Source organism: Equus quagga, chromosome 22 (genome assembly GCF_021613505.1).
Source record: "Equus quagga isolate Etosha38 chromosome 22, UCLA_HA_Equagga_1.0, whole genome shotgun sequence".
Classification (NCBI taxonomy): domain Eukaryota; kingdom Metazoa; phylum Chordata; class Mammalia; order Perissodactyla; family Equidae; genus Equus; species Equus quagga.
Window position 1 is genome coordinate 14,914,356 of NC_060288.1, and position 26,286 is coordinate 14,940,641.

General features: G+C 42.7%; 1 protein-coding gene across 1 annotated transcript in view; it reads right to left on the bottom strand.

Annotated features, from left to right (window-relative positions):
• Positions 1–8,229, bottom strand: part of LONRF1 (LON peptidase N-terminal domain and ring finger 1) — a 40,481-nt gene extending 32,252 nt beyond the window's left edge. The window contains exon 1 of the mRNA XM_046648815.1: positions 8,090–8,229. Within this exon, the coding sequence (XP_046504771.1) occupies positions 8,090–8,229 (140 nt within the window). The remainder of the gene's footprint in view (positions 1–8,089) is intronic.
• Between the last annotated feature and the right edge of the window lie 18,057 nt (positions 8,230–26,286).

Below are 26,286 nucleotides of genomic sequence, written 5' to 3' on the forward strand. Positions count from 1 at the left end.
GGCGGGGCGGCGCGCGCCCGGGAAGCCCCGGGGGCGGGGCCTGGCGGGCGCGGGGCGGGGCCGGGCTCGGCGGCGGCTGCGGAGCCCGGGACTCCCCCGCACCGCCCGCGGCCGGGTCCCCGAGGAGCCGCCCGGCCGACCCCGCCCCTGCCGAAGCCCCTCCTGGCGGGGGTGCGAGGTCAGATGATGCCCCAGCGGGGATCTAATTGGCTTCTCCGGAAGAAGGGCCCGGCTGGTAACTAACAAAGCCCAAGGGTGACTCCGTCGCCCTCGCGTCGCCGCCGGCTGCCCCCCACCTGCCGTGGCCTCGCCCCTTCTCCCGCGGCTTGGCGCTCTCTTGCCAGGCGGGCGGCCAGCCTCTCAGGACTGGGGCCCAAATCGCTAACCGTCTCCTCACACACCCGCCGCCAGAGTGGGGATCCGCCCCCTCTTCCTGGCCCCTGGGAGCCGCCCGGTGTAGCCTGTCGGTTGTCAAGTGCACGTGTGCATGTTCCTTAATTCATGCCCAAGTTACAGATGGGTATGTAGAGGCAGAGGGCCTAGGAATGCGCAAAGTCAGTCTGATGATTCCTCAAGGCTAGAGTCGCCAGCTTTAGAAACAAAAAAAGAGCCCTACCTGGGTTCCTGAGGCCACTCCTTCCAGAGGGGACCCCCCTGGTGCCAAGTTTCTGCTGCCTTTCCAGTTTAAAAGTCACCCTCCACCTCGAGGGAGGAAGCCCACAGGTTCCCAAGGTGTCGGCGGCACTCTTCACATCTCACTCCCTGCCCCACAGCTGCCTAAGGCCTATATTTGGCATTTTTAAAGAAAAAATCCCAGGGTGAATGCTTTTCACATGGCAGTCACCCACTGCACCCCCAGCGTCTGCAGTTTTGTCCGAAGACCAAAAAGAAAATGATCTGGTTTTCGTATAAATTGGTTATATTTCCTTTAAACTTGGTGGCAGCGAATTTAAAGCTCTCAGCTGAAAATATTTATAGATTTCATTATAGGGTACTAAATTGTTAATGCTGAAAGATAGAACTTCGAGTCCTTTTTCCAATGGTTGGAAACAATGGCCCAGAGAGGGAAGGTTATTTGCCCAAAGTCACACAGCTAATATTATACAGAGGTTATAAGGTCACCTAACTCTTATTCCACTATTAGTAGGCATTAGATAGAAATATTTTCACATGAGATTTTCAAAGTAAAATTGCTAAATGGAATGTTAACCTGGGCATCCCAGGTCAGAAGTTGGCTAACGGGTGATTACCATCCCTCTTTATACAGAACAGGCAGTTAGGCTCAAAACTGCTTTGAGTTGCATATGTTTTTACTACACAATGAGCAAATCATGTAACTTCAGAGAAGGTGTAGCTATATCACCCCAAAGGGAACAAGGAAAAAGCGATCTGAGCAAAAGCAGGGGCTCCTGTTCCAACAGGATGTGGAGGCAAGCAAGTTCATTTATCTTGCACATTGCGCCTGAAGCAAATTACAGCTAAGACCCAAGCAGCAACTCCTAATCACTCGGAGTGGGGAATCCTGGAATTAATTCACGAGCGTAACCTTGAATCTAATCCTACCCTCCTCAGTCACCACCTTCCCTCAATAAGCAGAATGACTTAAGTCAGATGCCCACATACTCATTTGAGACCTGAAACCTAAGTGGTAAAACAAAAATCCATCTACACATGGACATTTACTTTTGCGATGCATTCCTGTCCTGTCCTGCACAGCAGCTTGCAAAATGTGCAACAGTAAATACTGAATACGTGTGTACATGATTACACAAGAAGAATAAATTGATAAACATGTTTATATTCCTTATCAAAGATGGTTCAAAGCAGGTTTTATTATGGAATTTCCCCTAAAAGTAACATGTATGGTTCAGAAAAATAATATGAGGGATCATTTGGCCTTTGGAGTTTCTTTCCCTAATAGATGTGACAAATAACCACATCTGATTCTGGTGTGAAATAAAATGGTACAATTATGATAATAGGAGAGGAAAAAAAAAATGGGACTGTAGGAGGAATCTTGCTGTGTTCTCTTTGGCATTTGTGAATGGTTATAATTCATGTTTGCTGGTTTATACATTTACATAACTGGTTCTCATTTATGTAACTTATTTATGTAAGAGGCTGTCCTGCCACTGTATCCTTTGTGTATGCACAATTTCCCTCTGAATCAGGAAGTCTGGGGCAGAACCACCACCGACTCTATGACAGGTCGCTCTGCTGTCATTCTGTGCCCCCAAAAGATCTGCGCTTGGATGAGACTGCTTTTCAAATTCAGAGGAGAGATAAATTAGTCTCTCTCTTCATTCATTTTCTAAAATTCGGACTTTGGTCTCTGACTCACCCAGCAGGCTGCCATGGAGAAGAGAGAATCCTGCGAACCAACCCCCGGCCAGGAGGGCTACCATGGGGTGAATCTCTCCTCTTTTCCTTCTAGCATTACTTGCTTGTGTCTTTGCTAACCAAGTAGTAAAATCATGAGATTTGTATTTCATTTCGGTTTTTTCGTGTTGTCTTCTAAAATAGATCGGTTATGTAAGAGAGTAAGAAGAAAAGCATATCTGTTTCCTAATTTGGAAAATGCTTATCACTATCATTCCCCACCACACCAGAAGGAGCCTTTCCTGATATAGTTAGGTAAACTCCTATTTAAGAATCACGTAACGCAGTGCTTTTCTTGTACGGGAGTCAGCTGAAGATGTGTATTTGAACCTCCTTTTTGTGCCGTGGGTGAATTTACCATTTGTTTCTTCACATTGTTACCATTAAAAAAGAAAGACTGAGTTTAAGCTTTAAAGAGCCAAGCACAGTTATGTCCTCTTCCCGATTCATAGCAGTTGGTAACATTCTAGTCAATACATTGAAACAGTAAACACTAAAGTGTGATTTAATTAGCACATACCCAATAGCATATCTAGGCACAATGCACAGAAGGAAGGGAATTTAGAGACGACCTCTCATAGCCCTCATTGTGCATACATGGGAATACTGAGAACTGAAAAGCTGCCAGTTTAATAGAAGTCATCCTGGAGAGGGAATCCAGAGACCCAGTGTTGACCCTATTTATGCCGCTGTACCTGCGAGGAAGTCACCTGGCCTCCCTGAGCCTCATTTGGCATCTGTAAAATGAGGGAACTGGAACTCTCTCTCAGGTGCCTTCTGCCTCTGGAGTGGAGCCCTAGGGGTTTGTTTGAACACAATGAGAGGAGGCAGAGAGTCTCCCAGCCTCAGGAACACAGCAACATGACACCTGATGGAAATGAAACAGCTGAAGATGAAGGCTGAGGACAGAAGAGGAGGGTACTGGAAGCACGCTTCGTTGGGGCACACCCAGCCCTCTCCAGAGCAGGGGACCCAATCTCCAGGGCATGAACGTTTTCAGTCACTGGACAGGGATCCCCCACCGCACACCTCCTCGCCTCTACTGTAAATCTGCGAGAGGCTGGAAGAGAGCCTGTGGGGGGGCTGGTTATATAACTTGGGCATTTGTGGGGAAGTTTATATAAGATGCTAAAAATACAGTATGTGATTGCTCTACTGGTGTTCTTGTGAAACGCCCTAATGAGGACAACCTGAGTAGGTTAGATAGAGATGATGCTCAGTAGGTGTCCAAAGCCAGTCGTGCCCAGTGAGTACTGTCTAACCAAGGACAGTTCACTACTTGTTGCTAAGTGTTCCCTGGTAGCTCAGTGGGGAGCACTGTCAGAATGCTCAAAGGACACTACCCTTACCAAGGGCACCATTCTTCATTCTTCTTTTCTAATACCCTGAAGAAATATGTCACCCATATTCTCTTTTATTGGTAGCCAAATTGACATTCCCAGTACCAAGCTGTTAAAAAGAAAGACATTGGAATAAACCTTATACATTATTTAACAAGTTCTAAGAATTAACTGCACATGAATTCCCCTGGTACTCTCCATCCTCTTTCCTTGGCCACCTTCCCCTGCCTTAGCACTTAGCATCATGCGACACGTAATGTACATCCACATTATTTGTCGCCTCCCTCTGGAATGTAAGCTCCTTGAGAGCCGGGATTTCTGATGTCTTGTTCTTGCACCCAGGGCACTGAGAAAACACTAAATCATCACTGTTGAATGAGTCACACACAAATTAATGATGTCACCTAATAGTCTTCATTCTTGTTAGTGACAAAAATACATTTACCATTAACACAGTAGGACAATCTATTTTCTTCATTTCTCCTCTGTTTCTCTCACAGTTCCCATCCGGTCTTCCAGAAAATCCTTTGGGTTCTGCCTTGAGCAGATATCCAGAATGTGACCCCTTCTCACTGTTCCTCCATCCCCTAACCCCATCTTCACCCCGGCCCAAGCCCCCAGCATCCCTCCCCCTACAATAACACAACCAGTTTTGGTATTCTTTAGGTAAGAGAAATAATCTTGCAAGTGGAAACAGATATAACAAAAGTTATATTCAGGGGCCAGCTCCATGGCCTAGTGGTTAAGTTTGGCATGCTCCACTTCCGCAGCCTGGGTTCATGGGTTCAGATCCCTGGTGAGGACCTGGTCAGCCATTCTGTGACAGCGACCCACATATAAAATAGAGGAAGATTGGCATAGACATTAGTTGAGGGCTAATCTTCCTCAAGCAAAAAAGGAGGAGGATTGGCAACAGATGTTAGCTCAGGGCCAATCTTCCTCAGCAAAAAAAAACAAAAAACAAGAAGAAATTTATGGGGGCCGGCTCCGTGGCTGAGTGGTTAATTTCGCATGCTCCACTTTGGCGGCCCAGGGTTTCACCTGTTTGGATCCTGGGCATGGACACAGCACTGCTTATCAGGCCACGCTGAGGTGGTATCCCACATAGCACAGCCAGAGGCACTCACAACTGGAATATGCAACTATGTGCTGGGGGGCTTTGGGAAGAAAAAAGAAGAAGAAGAAGATTGGCAACAGTTCTTGGCTCAGGTGCCAATCTTTAGGAAAAAAAAAAAGTTATGTTCAGCAAAAAATATATATATGTATATATAAATCAAGAAAACAAATCTACAAGAAAACAAAACAGTCTAACAGCAAATAATGCTTTAATAATTTGAAAATTATAAAGCACTAATAACGTGGATAGAATCTAACATTATTATTACTATTATTATTTAGAAATGCTTGCTAAACTCCTGGGAATATGAGACAGTCTTTGAAGATTTGAGAAGATTTGGTGGGATGCCTATATGGATCCAAAACATGTTGGCGTCATCCTCAACTCCTCTCTTTCCCACATACTTCGCATCTGGTGGACCAGCAAGTCCTCAGAACATATCCAGAATCTGACCCCATCTCACTCCTCCCCTGCCACCACCCTCCTCCAAGCCACCAGCAGCATCTCTCACCTGGATTACTGCAACAGCCTTCTAACTGACCTCTGCTTTTGTCGTTACACCCTATCGTTCTGTTATCAGCACAGCAACCAAGTAATCACCTTAAAACATAAACAGTACACTCCTCGAAATACAGTATTTACTTCTCGTTTTAACTCAAGAGAATCCAGAGTCCTGACCGTGAGCCAGAAGTCAGTACTCCGTCTACCCCACCCTCCAGCCTTTCTGATCTGGTATCCTGCTGGTCTCCCCACTGTCACTCCTCTCCTGACACTCTGGCGTCATCAGGGCCTTGTTCTTTCCTGGTATCCTAGGCTGGGAAGCTTTTCTGATAGATGTCCTCAAGGCTGCCTTCCTCTCTTCCTTTAGACTTTTGTGCAAATGGCATCCTCTCTCTGATGACTTGCCTGGTCTCCCTGTCTCTCTTTCTTGTTTTTATCTTTAGCATTTATTCCTAATATACTGTATATTTTATTTATCTTATGTATTGTTTGTCACCCCAAAAGAATGTAAATTCTAGGGAAACTTTATATAATAAACTGCTTTATTCACTGTTGGATTTTCAGTGCCTAGAACACATAATAGGTCCTCAATAAAAAACTGTTGAATGAAGGAAGGAGAAAGAGGCATTGGTGCTGCACACAGAAACGTACTAGCTCTAATGCTCAACTCCTGCTTGTGACAGCTATGGTCTGTTACACCCCAGCCAGGGGGAGAGGAAACCTATGGAATGAAGGATGTGGAATGAAGCTCTGCCATGGCTTTGCATGACAGGATCTAACAAAATAATAATTACATTTAAGAAAGATAAGTAGAAGTTGTAATATCAGCTTACTTGCAAAGGAATCTCTAGCCCTAGTGAACGATATTGAGTGAATTTACCCCTTTGGAAAGTTCACGTGTATGTTGGCAATCTGGTCAACTTCCCATGCCCAGCAAATATGGAGAAGACCCTACCACTGTCCCCTTACCACGTGGTTTTATTTTATTTGCACATTCCCAGGATTATACAACTTGGTTGGGCTGTCACCTGATTTAGAGGAAACAGGCGTATGATGCAATTTTGCCTGGTTCATTTTCAGCTCCTGTGTGACTTTTTTAGAATCTGAGTTATTAGATAAATCGTAAGGACTCAAGATTGCAATTCATAAAATGAGTGATGTCGATAAAGTGAATATTTGTATAATTTCATCTGAAAGACTGCAGTAGGCTAGTTGGGGGAGGAGGGCATCTGAGCCAGTGGAGGAGATCGAGCATGTCAGGTTTGAAGACACTTGTGACTAGGTTAGGTCAGATGATCTGTGTCCGAAAATGGTACACCAGTTCAGTGCCAAAAAAGGAGAGATGACGACTTCAGATGGTGGAAGCATAACCAGGAGATGCAAATACATACATCAGAGAGTCAAGATAAGGACATATGGTAGAATAAACCACCGGGTTAGTGGCTGAGACAGTTAAGAGAAACAAAAGGAGGAGGAAGAATTGGAAAACATCAGGTTGATATACATCACAGATCATCTTTATTCAGTGTCCAGAACATGTGATAGGCCAGGCCGGTTTAGGGCCTTGGGCCAAAGAGACGGATCTCTTCGCCAATTCTGAAGAAGCCAATGAAGGGACACTCTCTCAAACTTGAGTGAAATAAATTAAACAAATAACATGAAGGATTCTTTTATCCAGCATGGAACACTAATTATCACAAAAATTAACAATACGTATGTATATTAAAGAGTTTTGAACAAGTTTAAGAACGACAGCTATGTTAAAATATACTACTAAGGGAAGTCAGACTCCACTGAACTTCTAGGTTAGTCAAGAAAGACAAGGATACTTTCCCACGATCCATCCTTTGATATTTCTGTCAATCAGAGAACACTAGGCTGGATGGTCGAGGGATCTAACCCAGTAGGATGGTTCCCATTTTCTTATGTCACTACTGAATTCATCCCATCAACTCCCTTAGGAAACCAAATCACAAACACATAACTTTGACTATAATGCCTTGCAATCAGAAATGTCTTGACCAGAGTTCCAACTAAAATGTGAAGCACAGGTAAATGTGCCAGTACATGTGTCGCTTCATAATGACCCTTCCCACTCCTAGCTGGCTAGCTCATACGAACCCCCAGCATTCTGGCCACTAATTTAATCTGATTCCGACCCTGGTCTTTGTGACGATTCAGGACCTAAGATCTCTGACTCTGATTTATTTCTTAGGTGACAACACTTCTTTCTAATCCAGCATGGAGGGAACTAAGGCTTCCCACAAGCACATTTATTACTGAGGTAACTTTGCTACAAGTACCTTTAGCCTTAGAGAATTTATTAATCCAGGTAACACTACCTCATTGTCCCCTATTACATCAATTCAGGCCTAAAAGAATTAAGGCCTGTCCCATAGAAAGTGCTTCTCCAGATTTAGATCAAACTTCTCTGAGCAGAAGTGGCATTTTGAGTAACAGTTCCATTCTTGTTTCCCCTAAATTTGATGTAGTTATCTGGTTCCAAATATAACTAGGCAGCTCGAATGCAGCCAGCTGAGTTTACTAAGCTTTCTTTTCTCTCTATCTGTTTACACAAACATCTTGCTTCGGAGAACGTTTTGGAATTGTTTATATGATAAATCAAACCTGTTTTGAGTTCATCTGAAAAAAATAAAGCCACTTATAGGCATAGAAAGAATTGGCAACTCCCTAAGGTGGTGTGAATTGAAGGACACGCTGTTGCATGCCACAATACTCAAAACCGTCTTACGCAGAGGGTAAGCCACCTTGACCTTCGATATCCATGGGCAAAGTTTCTCCAAATCTACCTATGACGATAAGGGGGTAGGAATAGATCATTTCTAAAGTCCCTTCCAGCACAGACAAGCTGTAATTTCTGAACAAATACATCCCTGCCTTTTGATAATATTCCAGTGGAAAACAAAGCAGTTTGGGCCCACATGTGACATCTTTAATTTTGTAATTAAAAAACCCCATCTGAGCACGGGCGGTGTTCACGCATGCGCACCGCGCTTCCGGCGGGGCCTCGGCGGAGTCGCGGTGTTTGGGGGCCGTGGGGGGTGGACGGTGTCCCCACCTTAAAGGAACGGTGTTGCAGGACGAGCACAAAGGGCAGGGTGACAGCGCTAGGTCACCATGGGTAGGAGCTGGTTAAAGGCGGCCCCGCGGGATGGTTTAGGTGGCGGCCCCGGAGGAAGGCGGGCGGTGGCGGCTCGCGGCTCAGGCTGAGGGATGGAGGCGGAGGCGGCGGTGACGGGCGTGTCGCGATGGGGAGGCCGTTCCCCCGAGCGCGTCGTCACGTCTCGCTGCCCTCGGATGGGCGCAGTCCCGATCCACACGCCAGGCCCGTCCCCAGCTGGCAGCCAGGAGCTGAGTGGTGGGTCCTCAGCGCCACCATCCCTTCCTGGCTGTCCCCGCGGGGTCGTCTAGACCAGAAAGGGGGCTGCGCGGACCGCAGCTCAGCCACCTGCCAGCCAGGCCTGGGCAGCGCCGGCGGCCTGCGAGGTGTGGAGGGAGGTGCGGAGGGGCCACGGAGAGCTGTCTGGCTGAAGGGGAACCTTGAGCAGCGCATCCACACACCGCGGAAAGCAGCTTGCAGTCAGCGTGTTTAATCCTCCATGGGGAACTGCAGCCACAGCTGTACAAGGGACAGTGTACGCATAGATCTTTGAGCGCCTTTATCCAGATCAGCAACAGAGGAGAGCTGATCAAGGCACACATCGTGCGCAAGTAGTGACCTTGAGCCTGGTATCCGCCAGCTCCAGCCTCACAAAACCTGGTACTACGCTGCTGGCCCAACCCGCTGCATGCTGTGAGGAGCATCAGGGAGGTGGCTGAGACACCAGCGAAGAGGCCATGGGCCTGCGAAGACCTTGGAGCTCACCAGGCAGCCTCCCTTGAAGTTTGTAAAGATAGCCATCCGCAGTCATGAGGAACAACAGCCCCACCCGAAGCTTGCCACTGGCCGCTCTGCTTACCTTAAGCTGTGTTCCCTTCAGATGCAAGAGATCTTTTTTGCTCACTGGAAAAACCTTGTTTGCCCCCAAGACCACCACTGGAGGCTTACAGCTGTGCCTAAGCCATTCCAGCTGAGGACACAATGGACGTACTTGTGTTTGAAGCAGAGCCGGGTGGCCACGGAGCTCCGTAGAGACGGGGATCACAGTCAGGCCAGCATCAGGAGCCTTCCCATGGTCTCTGAGGTGTTTGGGGCCATCTCCTCTCCTTATGCTGAGGGGGAAGGAATCCAACATGCCTTGTGCACATACTGTGTTCGTGGAAGCACACTCTTCCTCCTATCACAACACCAACAGGGCCCGATAAAGAGGCAGCCGTGGTAATGACAGGCACCATCGCAGGTGCTGTGCACATGGAGGTAACCAAGTCTGCAGACCTGGCACACAAATACAGCACCGGCAGGAGCGCCTTCATGGATCCAGCAGGAAGTGGAACCGGCATGTCCATGGCAAGTGCCTCTGATGCATCCTCAGAGGTCTTACCTAGTTGGAGCAAGAGCTTTCTTCAGTGCTCACTTCCAGCACGTCAGCAGGAGCTGCTGGTCGCTCCCCAGAGCGCAGCACGTGTGTGGTGATTGCAGGAACAGAGACGACCTGCAAGCCTGTTGCAGAAACAGTTAAAGGTCCCATGTCAGGACCCCTTGTCTCAGCCTTGCAGAGGGACGGCTACACATTGGACAGGGTGGAAGGCAGAGAGTCTCCCAACCCAAGACTGAAGCCCAAAGGGAGAGAAAGGAAAGGACAGAATTCCCTCTAGAAGTCATTCCCAACACTGTAGGACTGGGGGTCACCCAAGATCATGCTTCCTCTGCTCCTTAGCCTGCCGCCCTCAGTGGTCCAGGGGGCCTTAGCCCCACCATAAAGGAGTCTAGGTGGTCTTAAAAAATGGGAGGAGCTGACCTACGACTAGTTCAAGGTCTTCAAGCAGAAATGGCTCTTCATGAGCTTCATTCAGAGCCTGCCTTACTGCACGTAGTGGAGAGGCAGGCATCAAATCCAAGACATTGGAGGAGAGCAGCCTGGAGGCCAGCAGGCAGTCAACAGAGTGTGGCAGGCCCTGCAGATTACTGGGTCCGTATCTGAGACCAGGGAGACAATAATTTTGAAGCCCATAAAAAAGGAGAGCGTAGAGAGACCCTAGGTGTTTCCAGTTCAGCTTGCCTTAGATGTAAGTAAATAACTAAAAATAAATGAATAAAATGCATTCTAAGAATGAAAAAAACCCATAAGGCACAGTCCAAAGGCACATCTCCTTTCGTCATGAAATTCATAAACATATGTTGGTGAGAAGGGTGTGGTAGGTTAAGGGAGAAATGAAAACACACCTGCATTCTCACCTAGAGGGAGACGGTAACCTGGTGGGCCTATGCTGGGCAGAAGAGGAGTCCCTTTCTTTCTTACTCTGTTTGGGCTTCCCTAACAAAAATACTATAAACTGAGTGGCTTATAAACAATACAGTTTTATTTCTCACAGTTCTGGAGGCTGCGAAACCCAAGATCATGGCGCCGGCAGATTCAGTGTCTGAGAGCCCACTTCCTCATTGATGGTCATCTTCTCACTGTAATCTCAAATGGCGAAAGGGACAAGGGAACTCTCTGGGCCTCTTTTACAAAGGGCACTAATCCCATTCCTGAGGGCTCCACCCTTATGACCTAATCACCTCTCAACGATCCTCCCTCCTAATACCATTCCTTTGGGGGGTTGGGATTTCAATGTATGAATTTTAGGGGGACACAAACATTCAATCTATAACATCTTCCTTTTCTTCAAACTGCACATATTTCATTATTTAGCCTAGTGATTCTCAAACTGCAGTGGACTTAAGAATCATCTCTTAAGTGCTCTCTGAAATGCTGATTCTTGGCCTTAGACTGAACCAACCTTTCTTTGGGTGAGGCCATGTTGAGTGATTCTGATGGAGATGATCCAAGATCTGTGCTCGGAAGAATACTAGTCCATGGTCCACTTTAAGAATCAACCTTGACAGTCAGCAAGTAGGCCCTGTAGGTTTTTCATGTAGATGTGCTCATCTTTTCGAACTCTGTGCTGGCTCATTTTAATCATACCTACTGTAGAGATTCACTTCTTAAAAATGGTGGAATGAGAGCTTACTATATGCTAGGCGCTCCTTTGTGTGTTCTACCAGTTAAACCTTTTCATTTCTTGAAGACCTGTCTTTTATGATGCTATGCACAGTCTGCTTTATTTTTTCGACTGCTGCCTAGTATGCTGCCGTACAGCGGAGTGATATGTAATCATTCCTCGAAGAGAGGGGATGGCATGGAGAAGAGAGACAATGGCCATCCTTATTCTGATAATTACTTTTGCAATGTATAGGGCGTGCACTGACCTTCCAAGGCTTTATAATGCTGCCAAAAATATAAATATAAATATGCCAGAAAACAAAATCATTTTTCAATGGGTTGAGGGGTGGAGAGGTTGTGAAGCAATGGCTGTATAATACAAAAAGGAATCTTTCTGTTGTTTTGAGAAGGTATCAAAATTGGGAAACCATAAACTTATCTTCCACTCCTCTTAATCAATGACTGGAAACTAGATTGAAGGCAAAGTAGAATAGCATGTATATTTTAGGAAACGAAATAAAATACCTTATTCCCTCAAGATACCAAATAATTTCTTCTTTCTCACAATATTACCTTGTCCCAGCCTTGTATCATATGTAGGAAAAAATAGTCTTTTAGCAAATTATAGTCACTGTTGGAAAATTCATTTACTCTGGTTTTCTATATCAAGAGAATGAGAGGTTTACAATGTTGACATGTCTGGTGTCAGACCTAGAATTAAGGCCCCATATTATGTATGGCTGTGACATCTGGTGAAATTGGAAGGGCCTTAGAGGAAACCATGAATAAAGAAAAAAGACAACCCACCAACTGGCAGAAAGTATTTGCAGATCATATTTATCTGACAAGGGGTTAATTTCCAAAACATATAAAGAACTTATACAACTCAACAACAAAAAACAAACAGCCCGATCACAAAATGGGCAGAGGATATGAACAGACATTTTTCCAAAGAAGATAGACAGATGGCCAACGGGCACATGAAAAGGTATTTAACTTCACTAATTACTGGGGCAATGCAAATCAAAACTACAATGAGATATCACCTTACACCGATTAGAATGGCTATAATTATAAGACAGAAGGCAACAAGTGTCAAGAGGACGTGGAGAAAAGGGAACCCTCATGCACTGCTGGTAGGAATGCAAACTGGTGCAGCCACTATGGAAAACAGTATAGAGATTCCTCAAAAAATTGAAAATAGAAATATCATACGATCCAGCTGTCCCACTACTGGATATTTATCCAAAGAATGTGAAACCAATGATTCAAAGAGACTTAACGCACCCCTATGTTCACTGCAGCATTATTCACAGTAGCCAAGAAGTGGAAGCAACCCTAGTGCCCCTCAACTGATGAATGGATAAAGAAGGTGTGATATATATATTCCAAGGAATACTATTCAGCCATAAAAAAGACAAAATCATGCCATTGGCAACAACATGGATGGACCTTAAGGGCATTATGTTACGCGAAGTAAGCCAGATGAAGAAAGAAAAACACTGTACAATTTCACTCATATGTGGAAGATGAACAAACACATAGATAAGGAGAACAGATTAGGGGTTACTAGAGGGGAAGCGGGTGAGAGAGGAGGAGAACGGGGTAAAGGGGCACATACGTATGGTGATGGATTAAAAAAACAGACTATTGGGGGTGAACATGATGCAGTCTCTATAGAAAGTGATATATAATATTGTACATCTGAAATTACACAATGTTATAAACCAATGTGGCCTCAATAAAATAATTTAAAAAAAGGAATTGGGAAGACCTTGAATGTCCTAACAGCAGCTTCCTCTCCTCATGGATAAGGTCCCTAGCCACATGACCCTCCTTATCAAGGAAACCAAGGGCAGTTCCTAACTATCGTGGAGTAGTCAGTTTCAGTTCCCTGCCAGCAAGCAGAATTACTCAAACAAGCCCGTCATGTCCTCCCAGAGAACCAGATGTCACCTCCCTCTCTTGATACAACAAAGTCTGCCTCCCACAGGCCCTGGTTGTTCACTCTCTTCCTGTGTGGCCCTGGGAGACATGCAGTGTCCCCTGGGCTGTGAGTAGCGTGTGACTAATAACCTGCTGTGGATCTCATCTGTCCAGTGTCACAGGTCTTGTGTTCAGCCATCTCTGTAACCCTACGGCAGGAATCCCTCCATCACCAATGAGATGAATAGGAGGTGATTATAACATGTTTTATCCACCAAAATAGGATCTTTGTTAAAATAAACTTTTTTTTTTAAAGATTGGCACCTGAGCTAACACCTGTTGCCAATCTTCCTTTTTTTCTTTTCTTTTTCTTCTTCTCCGCAAAGCTCCCCAGTACATCGTTGTGGCACCAGGAGTCTTTCTAGTTCTGCTATGTGGGATGCTGCCTCAGCATCACTTGATGAGTGGTGCTAGGTCCGCTCCCAGGATCCGAACCGGTGAAACCCTGGGCCCCTGAAGTGGAGCACACAGGCTTAACCACTTGGCCATGGGGCTGGCCCCTAAAATAAACTTCTATGTGTTTAAGTAAAATAAACTTCTGTGTGCTTTTAGAATGCATTAGAAATCAAGCATCTTTTCACCAACAACAAGACAGTCAGAAAAAGCCATCTACTTGGGTATTTTCTTTCTAGCAAAGCCTGTCTTTGTGATGAACCAGTGGTAGAAATATAAATGGTTGGCCAGCAGCACAGTGTCTGCATCATGGCCAATGCAAGCCCAGAAATTAGTCAATACTGGGTGAGAGAGGGAGTCATCACTTCTCAGGAAGAAAACTAGACAAATCCAAGAAACAAGGTCTCCCATAAATTTATTTATGTGTGGGTCAGGAGTGTGATTAACACCTATTGTTTACTTGACCAAAAATAAGAGCTAAGCTCCCAAGGGTCATGCAGGCCAGTGGACTCAGGGCCCCAGAAGAAAGGTGTGAATGGGAAAGACGGGCAGAGAGGGGAGCTCTTAGCATCATCCAGTCAGTGTTCTGACCCAACTGCACATGCCAAACAGGGGCACAGGGACCCTTCAAGATTTCTACCCAGGGGTTATTTCCACCCACTCGTGTCAGATGGCAAGGCAATGAAGGCCCACACAAGCTGTGCAAAGACTGTTTTGTAAAGGATGACCTGGGGGGTGAGGATCAGCAAGTAACAGGGAAGAGGTCTTTGGCAGCATTGTGGTTGGGTGGCTGCCTCTGCTCGTGTTTGTGATGGTACCTTCAGAGGGCTCCCCGAACTGGACTGTAAAGCATTCTCTGCCCATCATCAAATGCAACTGGGTGCTCTACTCTCAAAGCAGCTTCCATTTATTAGCTACCATGTGCCACTCAGTGGTACATTACCTCTTTTAATCTGCGTAACGATTTTTTGAGATAGGTACTATGATCCACATTTTACTAGTGAGGAAATCGCATTAAGTAACTTATTCAAAGTTGCACAGTTAATAAAAAGTGAAGCCTAAATTCTAAAGCAGAGCCAAGCTTCTTAACAGCAACCAGAATGTGTCTGGGCATTTCGGGAGAGAAGGGACTAAAGAAGAGGCTGCTTAGGACAATCAACTCCAAGTGCAATGCTAATAAAGAGATAGGTCATGGCTTTCATACAAACATAGACAATTTTGCTTTAGAGAAAAAAATCTACCAGATGTCCCATTAAGTATGTACCTAGTGGGAATACAGATGGATCCAAGTCACAAGAAGTGATAATTCAGTGAAAGAAGATGAAATAGATGCATATCCACCTTATGTATTTTGGTGCCACCTTCCAAATAGCTTGCAACTTATTGTACAAACTTATTGAAGTAGCATTTTGTGCTGTATGTAAAGCAGAATCCAAGACATGAGTACTCTGAAGGGCATTGCTCAGCAGCCTGCACTGCATTGGTTGTGTGTTTATTTCTCCTTTCCTTACGTAAGCATGTTTACACAACGTCAATACCCAGAGCAGTAGTCAAATGATGTTATGGTACCGGATAGGAACAGAGCAGTCCTGAGCACTGCAGGACAGCGTGGCCTTCTGCTGGCTCCAGTAATAAGAAACTGCTCACCTTGAGAACACCCCACCTGGAGAGGTGTAGTCAGTTCATTTACTTTTACTGCTTCTTTTGGGTTGACTGTAGCCTTTCTATAATTTCCATTTATTAGCTAATTTGATTTAAGGAAATATATTATAAAATCCTTCAAAGCTTAAAAAACTGACCTTGCTGAATACCTGGTCACCTTCACAAAGGTCTCTTGTAAGAATTCATTGTTATCAGCTATTTTAGACATAATGATTTATAATGGAATTTACAGACCTTAATGTCGGGTCTGACCTTACAGCCAACTGTGCTGGGGCTCCCCATGCCTGATAAAGTGACTGAAGGGACCATAGCAGCTGCACAGAGCTGAGCATTACAACCAGCCAGCCAGGGGGACAGCCTAGCCTCCCTGGACACCTGTAGCAAGAGTAACCCTGCCACAACAGGAGGGCACATGTAGCCCACGCAGGGGACACCCTGGAACATTTGGAACTGGTGATGAAAGGGAAGCACACTGCTGGGCCTCATTAGGCATCTCTTACATAAGGCCACCTCTCCAAGCTTGAGAGACATAGCTGACCCACCTAACACCTAGGTATAAGCACAGAGAAAGAGGCAAAATGAGGAGACAAAGGAATACATTCCAAATAAGGGAACAGGACAAAATCACAGGAAAAAAAACCCTAAAGGAAACAGAGATAAACCATCTATCTGACAAAGAGTTCAAACAAAATTCATAAGGATGCTCACTGGTCTTGGGAAAAGAATAGATCAAACTCAGCAAGAACTTCAACAAAGAATTGGAAAATATAAAAAAGAACCAATTGGAAATGATGACTATTGGGGCCAGCCCCGTGGCCGAGTGGTTAAGTTTGCATGCTCTGCTTCGGCCGCCCAGGGTTTGGATCCTGGGCGGGGACATGGCACCACTCATTAGGCCATGTTGAGGCGGTGTCCCACATGCCACAATTAGAAGGACCCACAACTAAAATATACAACTATGTACTGGGGGAATTTGGGGAGAAAAAAACAAAAAGAAGATCGGCAACAGTTGTTAGCTCAGGTGCCAATCTTTAAAAAATAAAAAATAAAAAGAGATGATGAATACAATAAGGGAAATAAGAAACTCACTAGAGGCACTCAATGGTGGGATAGATGATACAGAAGAAATGATCAGTGAGCTGGATGAAGGACCAGAGGAAATCACCCAAGCTGAACAGATAAAAGAAAAGACAACCAAAAAGAACGAGGACAGTCTAAGGGATCTCTGGGACAACATCAAGTGCACTAACATCCACATTATAGATGTCCCAGAAGGAGAAGAAAGACAGGGGGCAGAGAATCTATCTGAAGAATTAACAGCTGAAAACTTTCCTAACCTAAGGAAGGAAACAGACATGCAGGTTCAGGAAGCACAGAGAGCACCACACAAGATGAACCCAAAGAGGCCCACACCAGGACACATTATAATTAAAATGTCAAGAGCTAAAGATAAAGAGAGAATCCTAAAAGCTGCAAGAGAGAGGCAACAAGTTACATACAAAGGAAACCCCATAAGGCTATCAGCTGACTTCCCAGCGTAAACCTTACAGGCTAGAAGGGAGTGCTACAGTATATTTAAAGTGCTGAAAGGAAAAAACTTACAGCCAAGAATACTCTACTCAGCAAAGTTATCATTCACAATGGAAGGAGAGATAGTTTTCCAGACAAGCAAAAGCTAAAGTTTATTACCAATAAAGCAGTCTTACAAGAAATGCTAAAGGGATTTATTTTTCCCCCTGAGGAAGATTAGCCCTGAGCTAACATCTGCCAATCCTCTTTTTTCTGAGGAAGGCTGGCCCTGAGCTAACATCCATGACCATCTTCCTCTACTTTATATGTGGGATGCCTACCACAGCATGGCTTGCCAAGCAGTGCCACGTCCGCACCCGGGATCCGGGTGGCAAACCCTGGGCCGCCAAAGCGGAACGTGCACACTTAACCACTGTGCCACTGGGCGGTCCCCACTAAAGGGATTTTTAAGTGGAAAAGAAAAGACCACAAGTGGGAAAAGAAAATTATCGAAAAAAAAAAAAAAAGCAAACACGAATGTTGGGTCCGAAAGTTTCACTTGTAAATTATATAGATTCGAGTTACATTTGTGCTAATTGTGTTAGTTCAGCAAAGTGTTTATATCGACATTAAATCATTGTGTTTTGGAGACACTGTCTTCCATTAACCTGCCCATAGTTAGATCAGATCACTTTAGTCTCCCCCACCACTTCAGCCCTTATTTTAATTGGTATTTATATATTCTATAAACATATAATTATCTGTATGTATCTGCTAAACAGCCTCTAATCTGCTTTGACTCCTTTTCATTACATTGAAAGGTTTCTCTTAGGATGGATTTATGTCTTCTTCTTCTCCAAGCCTCAAAACTCCTAGCAGAATACTCTGAACATTGTGAACACACACACACAAAGTAGGATTTTGTCCGGCAGTAAGAGTTTCAAGTCAATTAACAATCTTGCAGCTTTGGAAGTATCTCGTAGGGATCAAACTCAAGTGACTCCTCCCAGATACAAGTCACCTCTTAGGGAGTCTCTTGTTTTGAGTAAAACACTTCGATTACTTGTGTATGTGATCAAATGGCCATGCACTCCTCTGAGAGCCCATGTTAGAAGGAAATTCAACATCTAAATAAGCATTCATTTGTAAAAGATCTTACTGTATATAGAGGCTAAAGATAGTTTAAATGTATATCCCATTTCTAGGTTATTTACCCACTAATTTACTTACTTTCTTATTTACTTTTTTTGGTAGCTTTTTCACTCAGATCTATCAGTAACACTTCATTGTCCCAGCCCGTGTCTACACGTTTTTCTAGAGCTCTTCTGCATCTGTCAGAAGACAGGTGTTTCTTATTTAAGAAAATCATGTGTATTAAAATCTGAACTTCTCTAATGGTTAAATTGGGATGGATATTGTCTTACCCTGGATTCTTCCGTTTGCAAAAGGAACCAGGGACCTCTTATCTCTTCCTTCTAGAAATATTATTGAGTGCATTTGCAAGATGAAAAGAGTTCTGTGGATGGATGATGATGATGATAATATAACAATATGGAAGTAGTTATGCCGCTGAATGCTACTCTGAAAAATGGTTAAAGTGGTCAATTTTTTGTTAGGTGTATTTAACCACAATTTAGAATATATATATTACTGAGCGTCTACTGTGAGCCTGCACTGTGCAGTGAGTGAGACACATACTGTCACTGCCCACATGGCATTTCCAGTCTACTGGGACAGTCTAGTCTACTGACCAAATGATGCTGCAGATGTGGCATGGTACCATGAAAGATACATTGAAAATGGAAAATCTGGCAGTGGGGACCTAATTTACATAGAGGGGCTCAGAGAAGGCCCAACATCAGGAGGTAACGTTAACGTGAGATGGGTTTAGCTGCTTGAAGAATGCAGGGAAGAGCTTCAGGGTCGAGGAATCAGCATGGGTGAAGGATATGAGGTGGGAAAAGAATTCAGTGTGTTTGAGGAACTGAAGGAAGGCCTGGTGTGGCTGAGGAAGTCTTGGGGGTGGGCAAAAATGTGGAATAAAAAGAAGTTGGAGAGGAGTCAGAATCCAGACCATTCAGGTCAGCGGGATTTGAATTTTACTCCAAGTAAAAGGAAAGACACTGAAAGGTTTTAAACAGAGGATTGACATGATCTTATTTATATTTTAAAAGACCACTCTGACTGCAACATAGAGGATGGGATGATGGGGGAAGAGCAGAAGCAGAGAGACTAAATGAGAAGCTATATAAGCACTTTCCCCGACTGCATCTAAAAAGATAATTTGACTTAAAAACATGATGAACATTATATTTTTAAGGAGAATATTTAAGGTGAAATAAATGCAAAATATATCTATTGGCACTTGTTTGTTTTGTTATATAAATCTAAATTTTTCCTTTGACTTTTTTCTAGGCCACTACACTTTAATTTGCTTTCCTTTGTATTTTTCCTGAATATACAGTGGTTGTTTTTTGACCAATGAGATAATTTATGGTAAAGCTATTGTAACCTGTTCAACATTACTCATACGTTAGATATTATTATTGCTGTTGTTTAAATATCAGATGATAAAAATACTCTAAACTATATTTCAGTGTCTGAAAAGACGTTCCTAAATTATTGACTGTTATATTACCACGAAAGGTTGATATTGTCCTTACCCTTCTCCTTCTTATTTGAAACATCCACTTCTTCCCTGGCTGATGAGCGTGACTCCTGGAGATCAAAGAGGAGGTTCCTAAAAAAGGGGCCTCGTACTATGGAATAGGCCACATACTCCGAGAGGTGTCTGTTCTGCCATCAAAAAAATTAAAACACTTGAATCACCAAAAAACCAAGGACTGGCAGGAAACAGACACAGAATGAGGTCAGAATTCCCATTACCAACAGTGAAGATAAAGTTGCATTGATAAAATGTACCAAGACATTCTTTGCCTCATTGCACCCTCAGTCTTCACTTCAAGAAGCAGAAACTGTCTAAAGTCAAAAACATACTTCATAATGGTGCATAACTCAAAACACCCAGGGGCTGCACAAACTAGAAGATGGGACTTTGTGTCCTTACTCTCAGGTTAGTGATTTGGGATGCAGCCTACACACTATCATCCTGCCTACAAACTTCCCACCTTCTCCCTCATGTCTGTCTATGTCTATCCAGATCCAGCAACTCTTGGAAAGTAACTGAGAAGGAAGGATGTAGAAGAAGAAAGTGTCTAGTGGGCTAAGTATGTTCACTGCTGAAACAAATAAACCCGGACATTTCAGTTGACACAGTAAGTGTGTTTTCCTCCCTCACACAATGGTGCAAATTGAGTCAGAAGATGGCGATGAGGAGGTGGGGCAGGGTCTGCTCCCCACAGTCGATCAGGGATCCAAGTTCCCAGAGGCTCCACCCTCTCAAACATGCGACTTCTTAGAGAGGGAAGTAAAAGAAATGGAGAATAGTTGTTCAATGGGAATAAAGTTATAGTCATACAAGATGAATAAGTTCTAGAGATCTGCTGTACAACACGGTGCCCCTAGTTAACAATCTGGTATTGAGCACTTCGAAATGTATCAAGAAGGGAGATCCCGAGTTAACTGTTCTTATGACAAAGAAAAGAGCAAAGAAATACAAGGAAACTTTTGGAGGTGATGGATATGTTTATTGCCTTGATTGTGGTGATGCTATCACAAGTATATACATATGTCCAAGGTCATCAAATTGTATACATGCAATATGCATAGTTTTTTGTATACCTCAGTGAAGCTGTACAAAAGAAACAGAAATCAAACGTGTGGCTTCTGAAGTTGCCCTGAGCATCAACATCCAGCAAATGGATGTGGGAAAAGAGATAGTCTGCTCATGGCAACTTTTGCTTGGTCAGATGTAGAAGTGGTGTACATCACCTCCACTCATGCTCCTCTCACTAGAATCCTAACTGGGAGAGAACTGAGATATGTAGTCTGGCCCTGTGACCAGGAAGAAGAAACAGGTTTGATCGCTTATCCACCTCAGTCACTTTAAGGTTGCTGTGGTTCTCATACGTAAAGAGCTATAAGAGTAGAAGTGGAGAGCAGACTGCTGGAAATTGTGTTTTATTTACTCCTTTGCTTACAATTACATAGAATCGGCAATGGGGAGTGAAAAAATAATAATTTATTGTTCTGCTGTAGATGAATATGTGTTAGAAATTTGGAATAAAGTCAACTTACTTCAACTAAGGATCTGAGGAGGGAATTCAGTCACCACCTACATTCAGGGAGGCAAGCAACAGTGACTCATGCACAGTCTGTGCTGGCAAACAGTGAATGAGTTTCCACTTATTACAATACAAGTACAGACAAAAAAGAAATTGGACTCATAAAAATTTTCTTAGAAAAAATGAAAGGAAATATCACATGAAGACAAATTAAAAACACATCACTGAATGTGATTTATTACAGAAACCAGAAGAAAAACACTTTGAGTAGAATGGAAGACAGCAAAGCTTCCAGGAAATGGAAGTTGGAAGCATAAGGAATGAACAGTCTAAGATGAGAGAATGGTACAATAGGGAAGAAGGGAGAGAGGGTTATCGGTGACATAGGGAAGGACTGAAAGGACACTAAAAATGCAATAGGACAATTAAAATCATCATTGGAAGTGTGTACGCCACCATTGGAGTGGAGGAAAATGAATTAGGAAGAAAACAAACCAGAAGTCTCACAGAATGAAAATAAAGTGGGTAGATGTAAAAGGATGAAAGAAAAGAAGACAGCTATGAAGAGAGAGCTGAGATCATCATCCAGGTAAACTGGGTTTTGGAGAAAAGGCCAGAAAATGACTTTGTCAAGGTGGTTAATTACCTGGATATGGAGATGGAGAGGCGTTTAATTCCAGGTCAAAATCAACTAGAGGAGAGGGGGCTGGCCCCGTGGCCGAGTGGTTAAGTTCGCGCGCTCCGCTGCAGGTGGCCCAGTGTTTTGTTGGTTCGAGTCCTGGGCGCGGACATGGCACTGCTCGTCAGACCACGCTGAGGCAGCGTCCCACATGCCACAACTAGAGGAACCCACAACGAAGAATACACAACTATGTACCGGGGGGCTTTGGGGAGAAAATGGAAAAAATAAAATCTTTAAAAAAAAAAAAAATCAACTAGAGGAGATACAAAGAGACAGATCCTTGCACATATTTTGAATTGTAAGGATGAAAAATTTAAATCCTCTCCAGATCAAAGACCCAAACTACTTACAAACGAAAGAAAAACAGGGAGATTCACCTGCCTCTGCAGCTCTTGAGCTCAGGAGACGAGGAGAAACTTCTGTATGATATTAAGGCAAAATCAGTTGAAATCTGGCTCTTCGTAGGCAGCCAGATTGTCTTTCAGGCAAAATAAAGATACGTCCAGAAATGCAATAATTTAGAAAAATGTGTCATTAATGTACTTTTTTGGAAAAAATATTACTTGACAATATAATCAAACTGACTAAGAATGAAGCAAAATTCAGAGCTCAAGAATGGAAAGTGTTGGCCACAAGAGCACTGGGGGTGAGCACCAAAAGCAGTTGTAGGTAGCATGAAATCTCAGTAACCCTCCTAAATCCAGCTGCAAGTGAAATAATATCAAAATATTTCTTTGAAGACAAACTATATAACGTAAAATAATAATTTAAAACTAACATTAATCTATATTCTCAGTTTATATTAATAAAAAGCCAAAGGGATTGTGAGTGTGTTAAATTCCTTATCTTAGCTAGGAAAAGACTCAAAAATATATTTGGATTCAAATAATTAGGAAAATAAAAATTAAAGGCTATCAAATCTTAAAGCAAGTCATAAATAGCTTAACATAGATTTATTTTAAGATTGGCCCTAAGCTAATATCTGTTGCCAATCTTCTCTTTTTCTTTTTCTTCTTCTCCCCAAAGCCCCCCAGTACATAGTTGTATATTCTAGTTGTAGGTCCTTCTGGTTGTGCTATGTGGGACGCTGCCTCAGCATGGCCTGATGAACTGTGCTAGGTCCACGCCCTGGATCTGAACCAGGGAAACCCAGGGCCACTGAAGCAGAGGGTGTGAACTTAGCCACTCAGCCACAGCCCAGCCCCTTACATAGATTTATACCTTCAAAAATCAATAGAGAAGATAAAAATAAAAGCATGTTTATATGTATTTTTAACAGCAGGAAACAAAAAACAAATCACTGTGAAAAAGCATAAAACGAGATGACAGAAGTAACACCATATAATAAGGCATAAGAAAAGATGTCAGAAGTTAGGCCAATCTTATAAATTATAGCAATAAATGGAAATGTATAAAGACAAAAATAACAAAAGCAAAGACCCTCAATTAGGTCCAACTCTGCAATGTAACATATTTATGAGAGGTGCTCCTTAAACAAAGTGATAAAAACAAAAAAGAGTAAAAAAAAAAAAGCGAAGAACAAAGACATATCAGACAATGTTAAAAAATAAGAGGTAAATGTTACAATAACAGTATAAGATAGTGTAGAATTACAAGATAATGAGCAAAATGCACTAAATGAGACACACACAAAGAAGATACAGAACTGGTGAATCTTCTTAAACTGAATTATATCACACTTTGTATAACACTTCAAAGATGTTTTTTAAAAAATTGGTAAATACGAGAAAGAAGCAGAAACATCATAGCAGTGAGTGGCAATATTCTTCTTTAGTTTTTGTTACATCAAGTAGAAAAAAATGAGAGACTGGGTAATCTAATTAATAAGATTTAATATATGTGTCACATATATTTGTGTATTTGTGTGTGTATGTATAACTTTGTACTCTATATAGAGAGACGATAACTCCTTGTTCAGCATTAGAAAATTTATGAAAATTGAGCCTGTATTAGAACATTAAGAAATTCTATTTATCTATTGATCAATCAGTTAATGGATCTACCATCTTTCCAATGCAAATAACACAGACCACAATCTGCAATCCCAAACCATAGAACTAGAAATTAGCAAGAACAGATTAAATGTTAATACATACGTGTGTGTGGTATGTCTGTGTATAATTTATACATGTACACATTTAATTTTTAATTGCCCATAGAAACTCTTGGGCTAAAAAGGAAATCAAAACTGTAGTTATATTTTTATGTTAAAAATAGTGACAATGCAGATACTGCTCATTAAATGTTACAGCATGTGGCCAAACTGAACTTAGAGAACTCTAACTTCTTAGACTTATTTAACAATAAATAAACATAGATGAGTGAAGGAAATATTCAAATAAAGGAATGTAAAAGAGATGAAGAATAAAACTAGGAAACTAAGGCAAACAAAAGAAGAAATTCATAAATTAGATAGAAATACATCGTGTCTTAAACTTTTTTCATAACCCTTGTGTTAAGACAAGTAGTCCCTAGACACAAGGTCTCAGAAACTAGGAAATATTTATCTAAATCCATATCAACCAATGTTACATTCACTTGTAGTGTTAAGATTTGCTAACAATAATGCTATACAGCATCCATTTGTTGTTGAAATGGCTTACCATCATCTCCTGTGCAAGCCCAAATTGGCTCTTAACTTTCAGAAATTCATTACTGCAGACATGTGAGGAGATTTGCCTAGGAGGGTGTCCCTCATAACGTTGTTATTTATTGTGAAAAATTGGAAACAACCTAAATTTCCAAAAAGAAAGAGAGTTGTAATTTAATAAATACTCCATCCTTATGACATAATACTATTTAGTCAATAAACTGGTACTATAGAAGAATATCAAATAACATGGGGAAATGTTTCCAATATATTAAGATCCCAAAAGTGCAACTCACAAAATGAGCTGTAATCTCATTCATTTAAATACAGAGAGACAGAGAGAGGGAGGAGGGAGAGGTGAAGTGGGGGAGAGAAGGAAACACTGGAAATTATAGGTGAAAATGTATAGTGAGATTTCTAACGATCTTGACTTTTTTATTTGTGCTTCCTCAAATTTTTTCAGTTTTAACATGAACTGATTGCTTTTATATTCAGTAATATCACTTTTATATTCATAAATGTCACATTTTTTAAAATAATGCTTTCACCAATATTTCATAGGATGAACAAGCCAGGTAAAGCAACACCACAATTAATCATTCTTTTACTTAAGAAATATGTACAGGGTGTATACTAAGTGCCAGGTGCTCTTCTAGGCACAAGATAGAACAGTATCAGAGCAAAACAAGTTTTAGAGCTTGCCCTTTAAAGAGCAAGAGAGAGAATAAGCAAATATAACTATATATGAGATCATGTGATAATAGAGTCCTGAGGAAAATTGAAGCAGGTGAGGGACAAGGAGAGATGGAAGGAGGAGGTGCTGTATAATAGGATGGCATTGTTTCATTTTTTTTGTTTTTTATTCTATATCCTTGCTTTTTTTTGGTGAGGAAGATTGGCTCTGAGCTCACATCTGTTGCCAATCTTCCTCTTTTTTTTTTTTTTCTCCCCAAAGCTGCAGTACATAGTTGTATATCCTGGTTGTAAGTCATTCTGGTTCTATGTGGGATGCCACCACAGCATGGCCTGATGACCTGGCCGCTGAAGCAGAGTGTGTGAACTTAACCACTTGGCCCCAGGGCGGCCCCCTGCTTTGCTTTTTATATTTTTGCAGAGAAGTGCATCTAAATATATATAAAACAGAACATTTGCAGCTCAATTACTCTCCCATACTCCTTTGACTCAACAGGAATTGGCGATAATCTAAGATCTACAAACTCAAAATAGACTTTTAGTGCTTGATGCTTATCTGACAACTGTATTTTAATTTTAATACCATGACTACAATGAGGGTGAACAGGAGGAATCCCCCGATGGAGCAGACGAAACTTGAGTGTTTGGGGGACAAAAAAAAAAAAGCTCTGATTCTTTTGGGTTCTTTCGTAATGATTTTAAATCACTTTTATTTGTGCTGCTGTCAAGTTCCCCTGCCTAGAGCCGGGAGCCCCACCCAGGCCTACTGAATCAGAAATCTTGTTTCAACAAGCCATGCAGGTGATTTTGACGAATGCCAAGTCTGAGGACCGCTGCCAAAGAGACCGGCTGAGTGAGTGTCCTCGGAGGCCAGTGATGTGGATCGAGGCTGCCCCAGGGAGAGAAGCCCAGGGCGTCCTGGCCTACATACCGATCTATATGACCTGTTTCATATCTAAAGTTATACGACCACACAGCAACCAGACCCCATCTGCACTGAAACCATTTTAATGACTTTTTACGTCATCTTTCCTTTGTCTGGTAAAAATAAGTCACATACCCATGCCTTATAAATGTAGCCCTAACCCTCAACACATTGCAGCCCTTCACTGCCCATGGATTCTG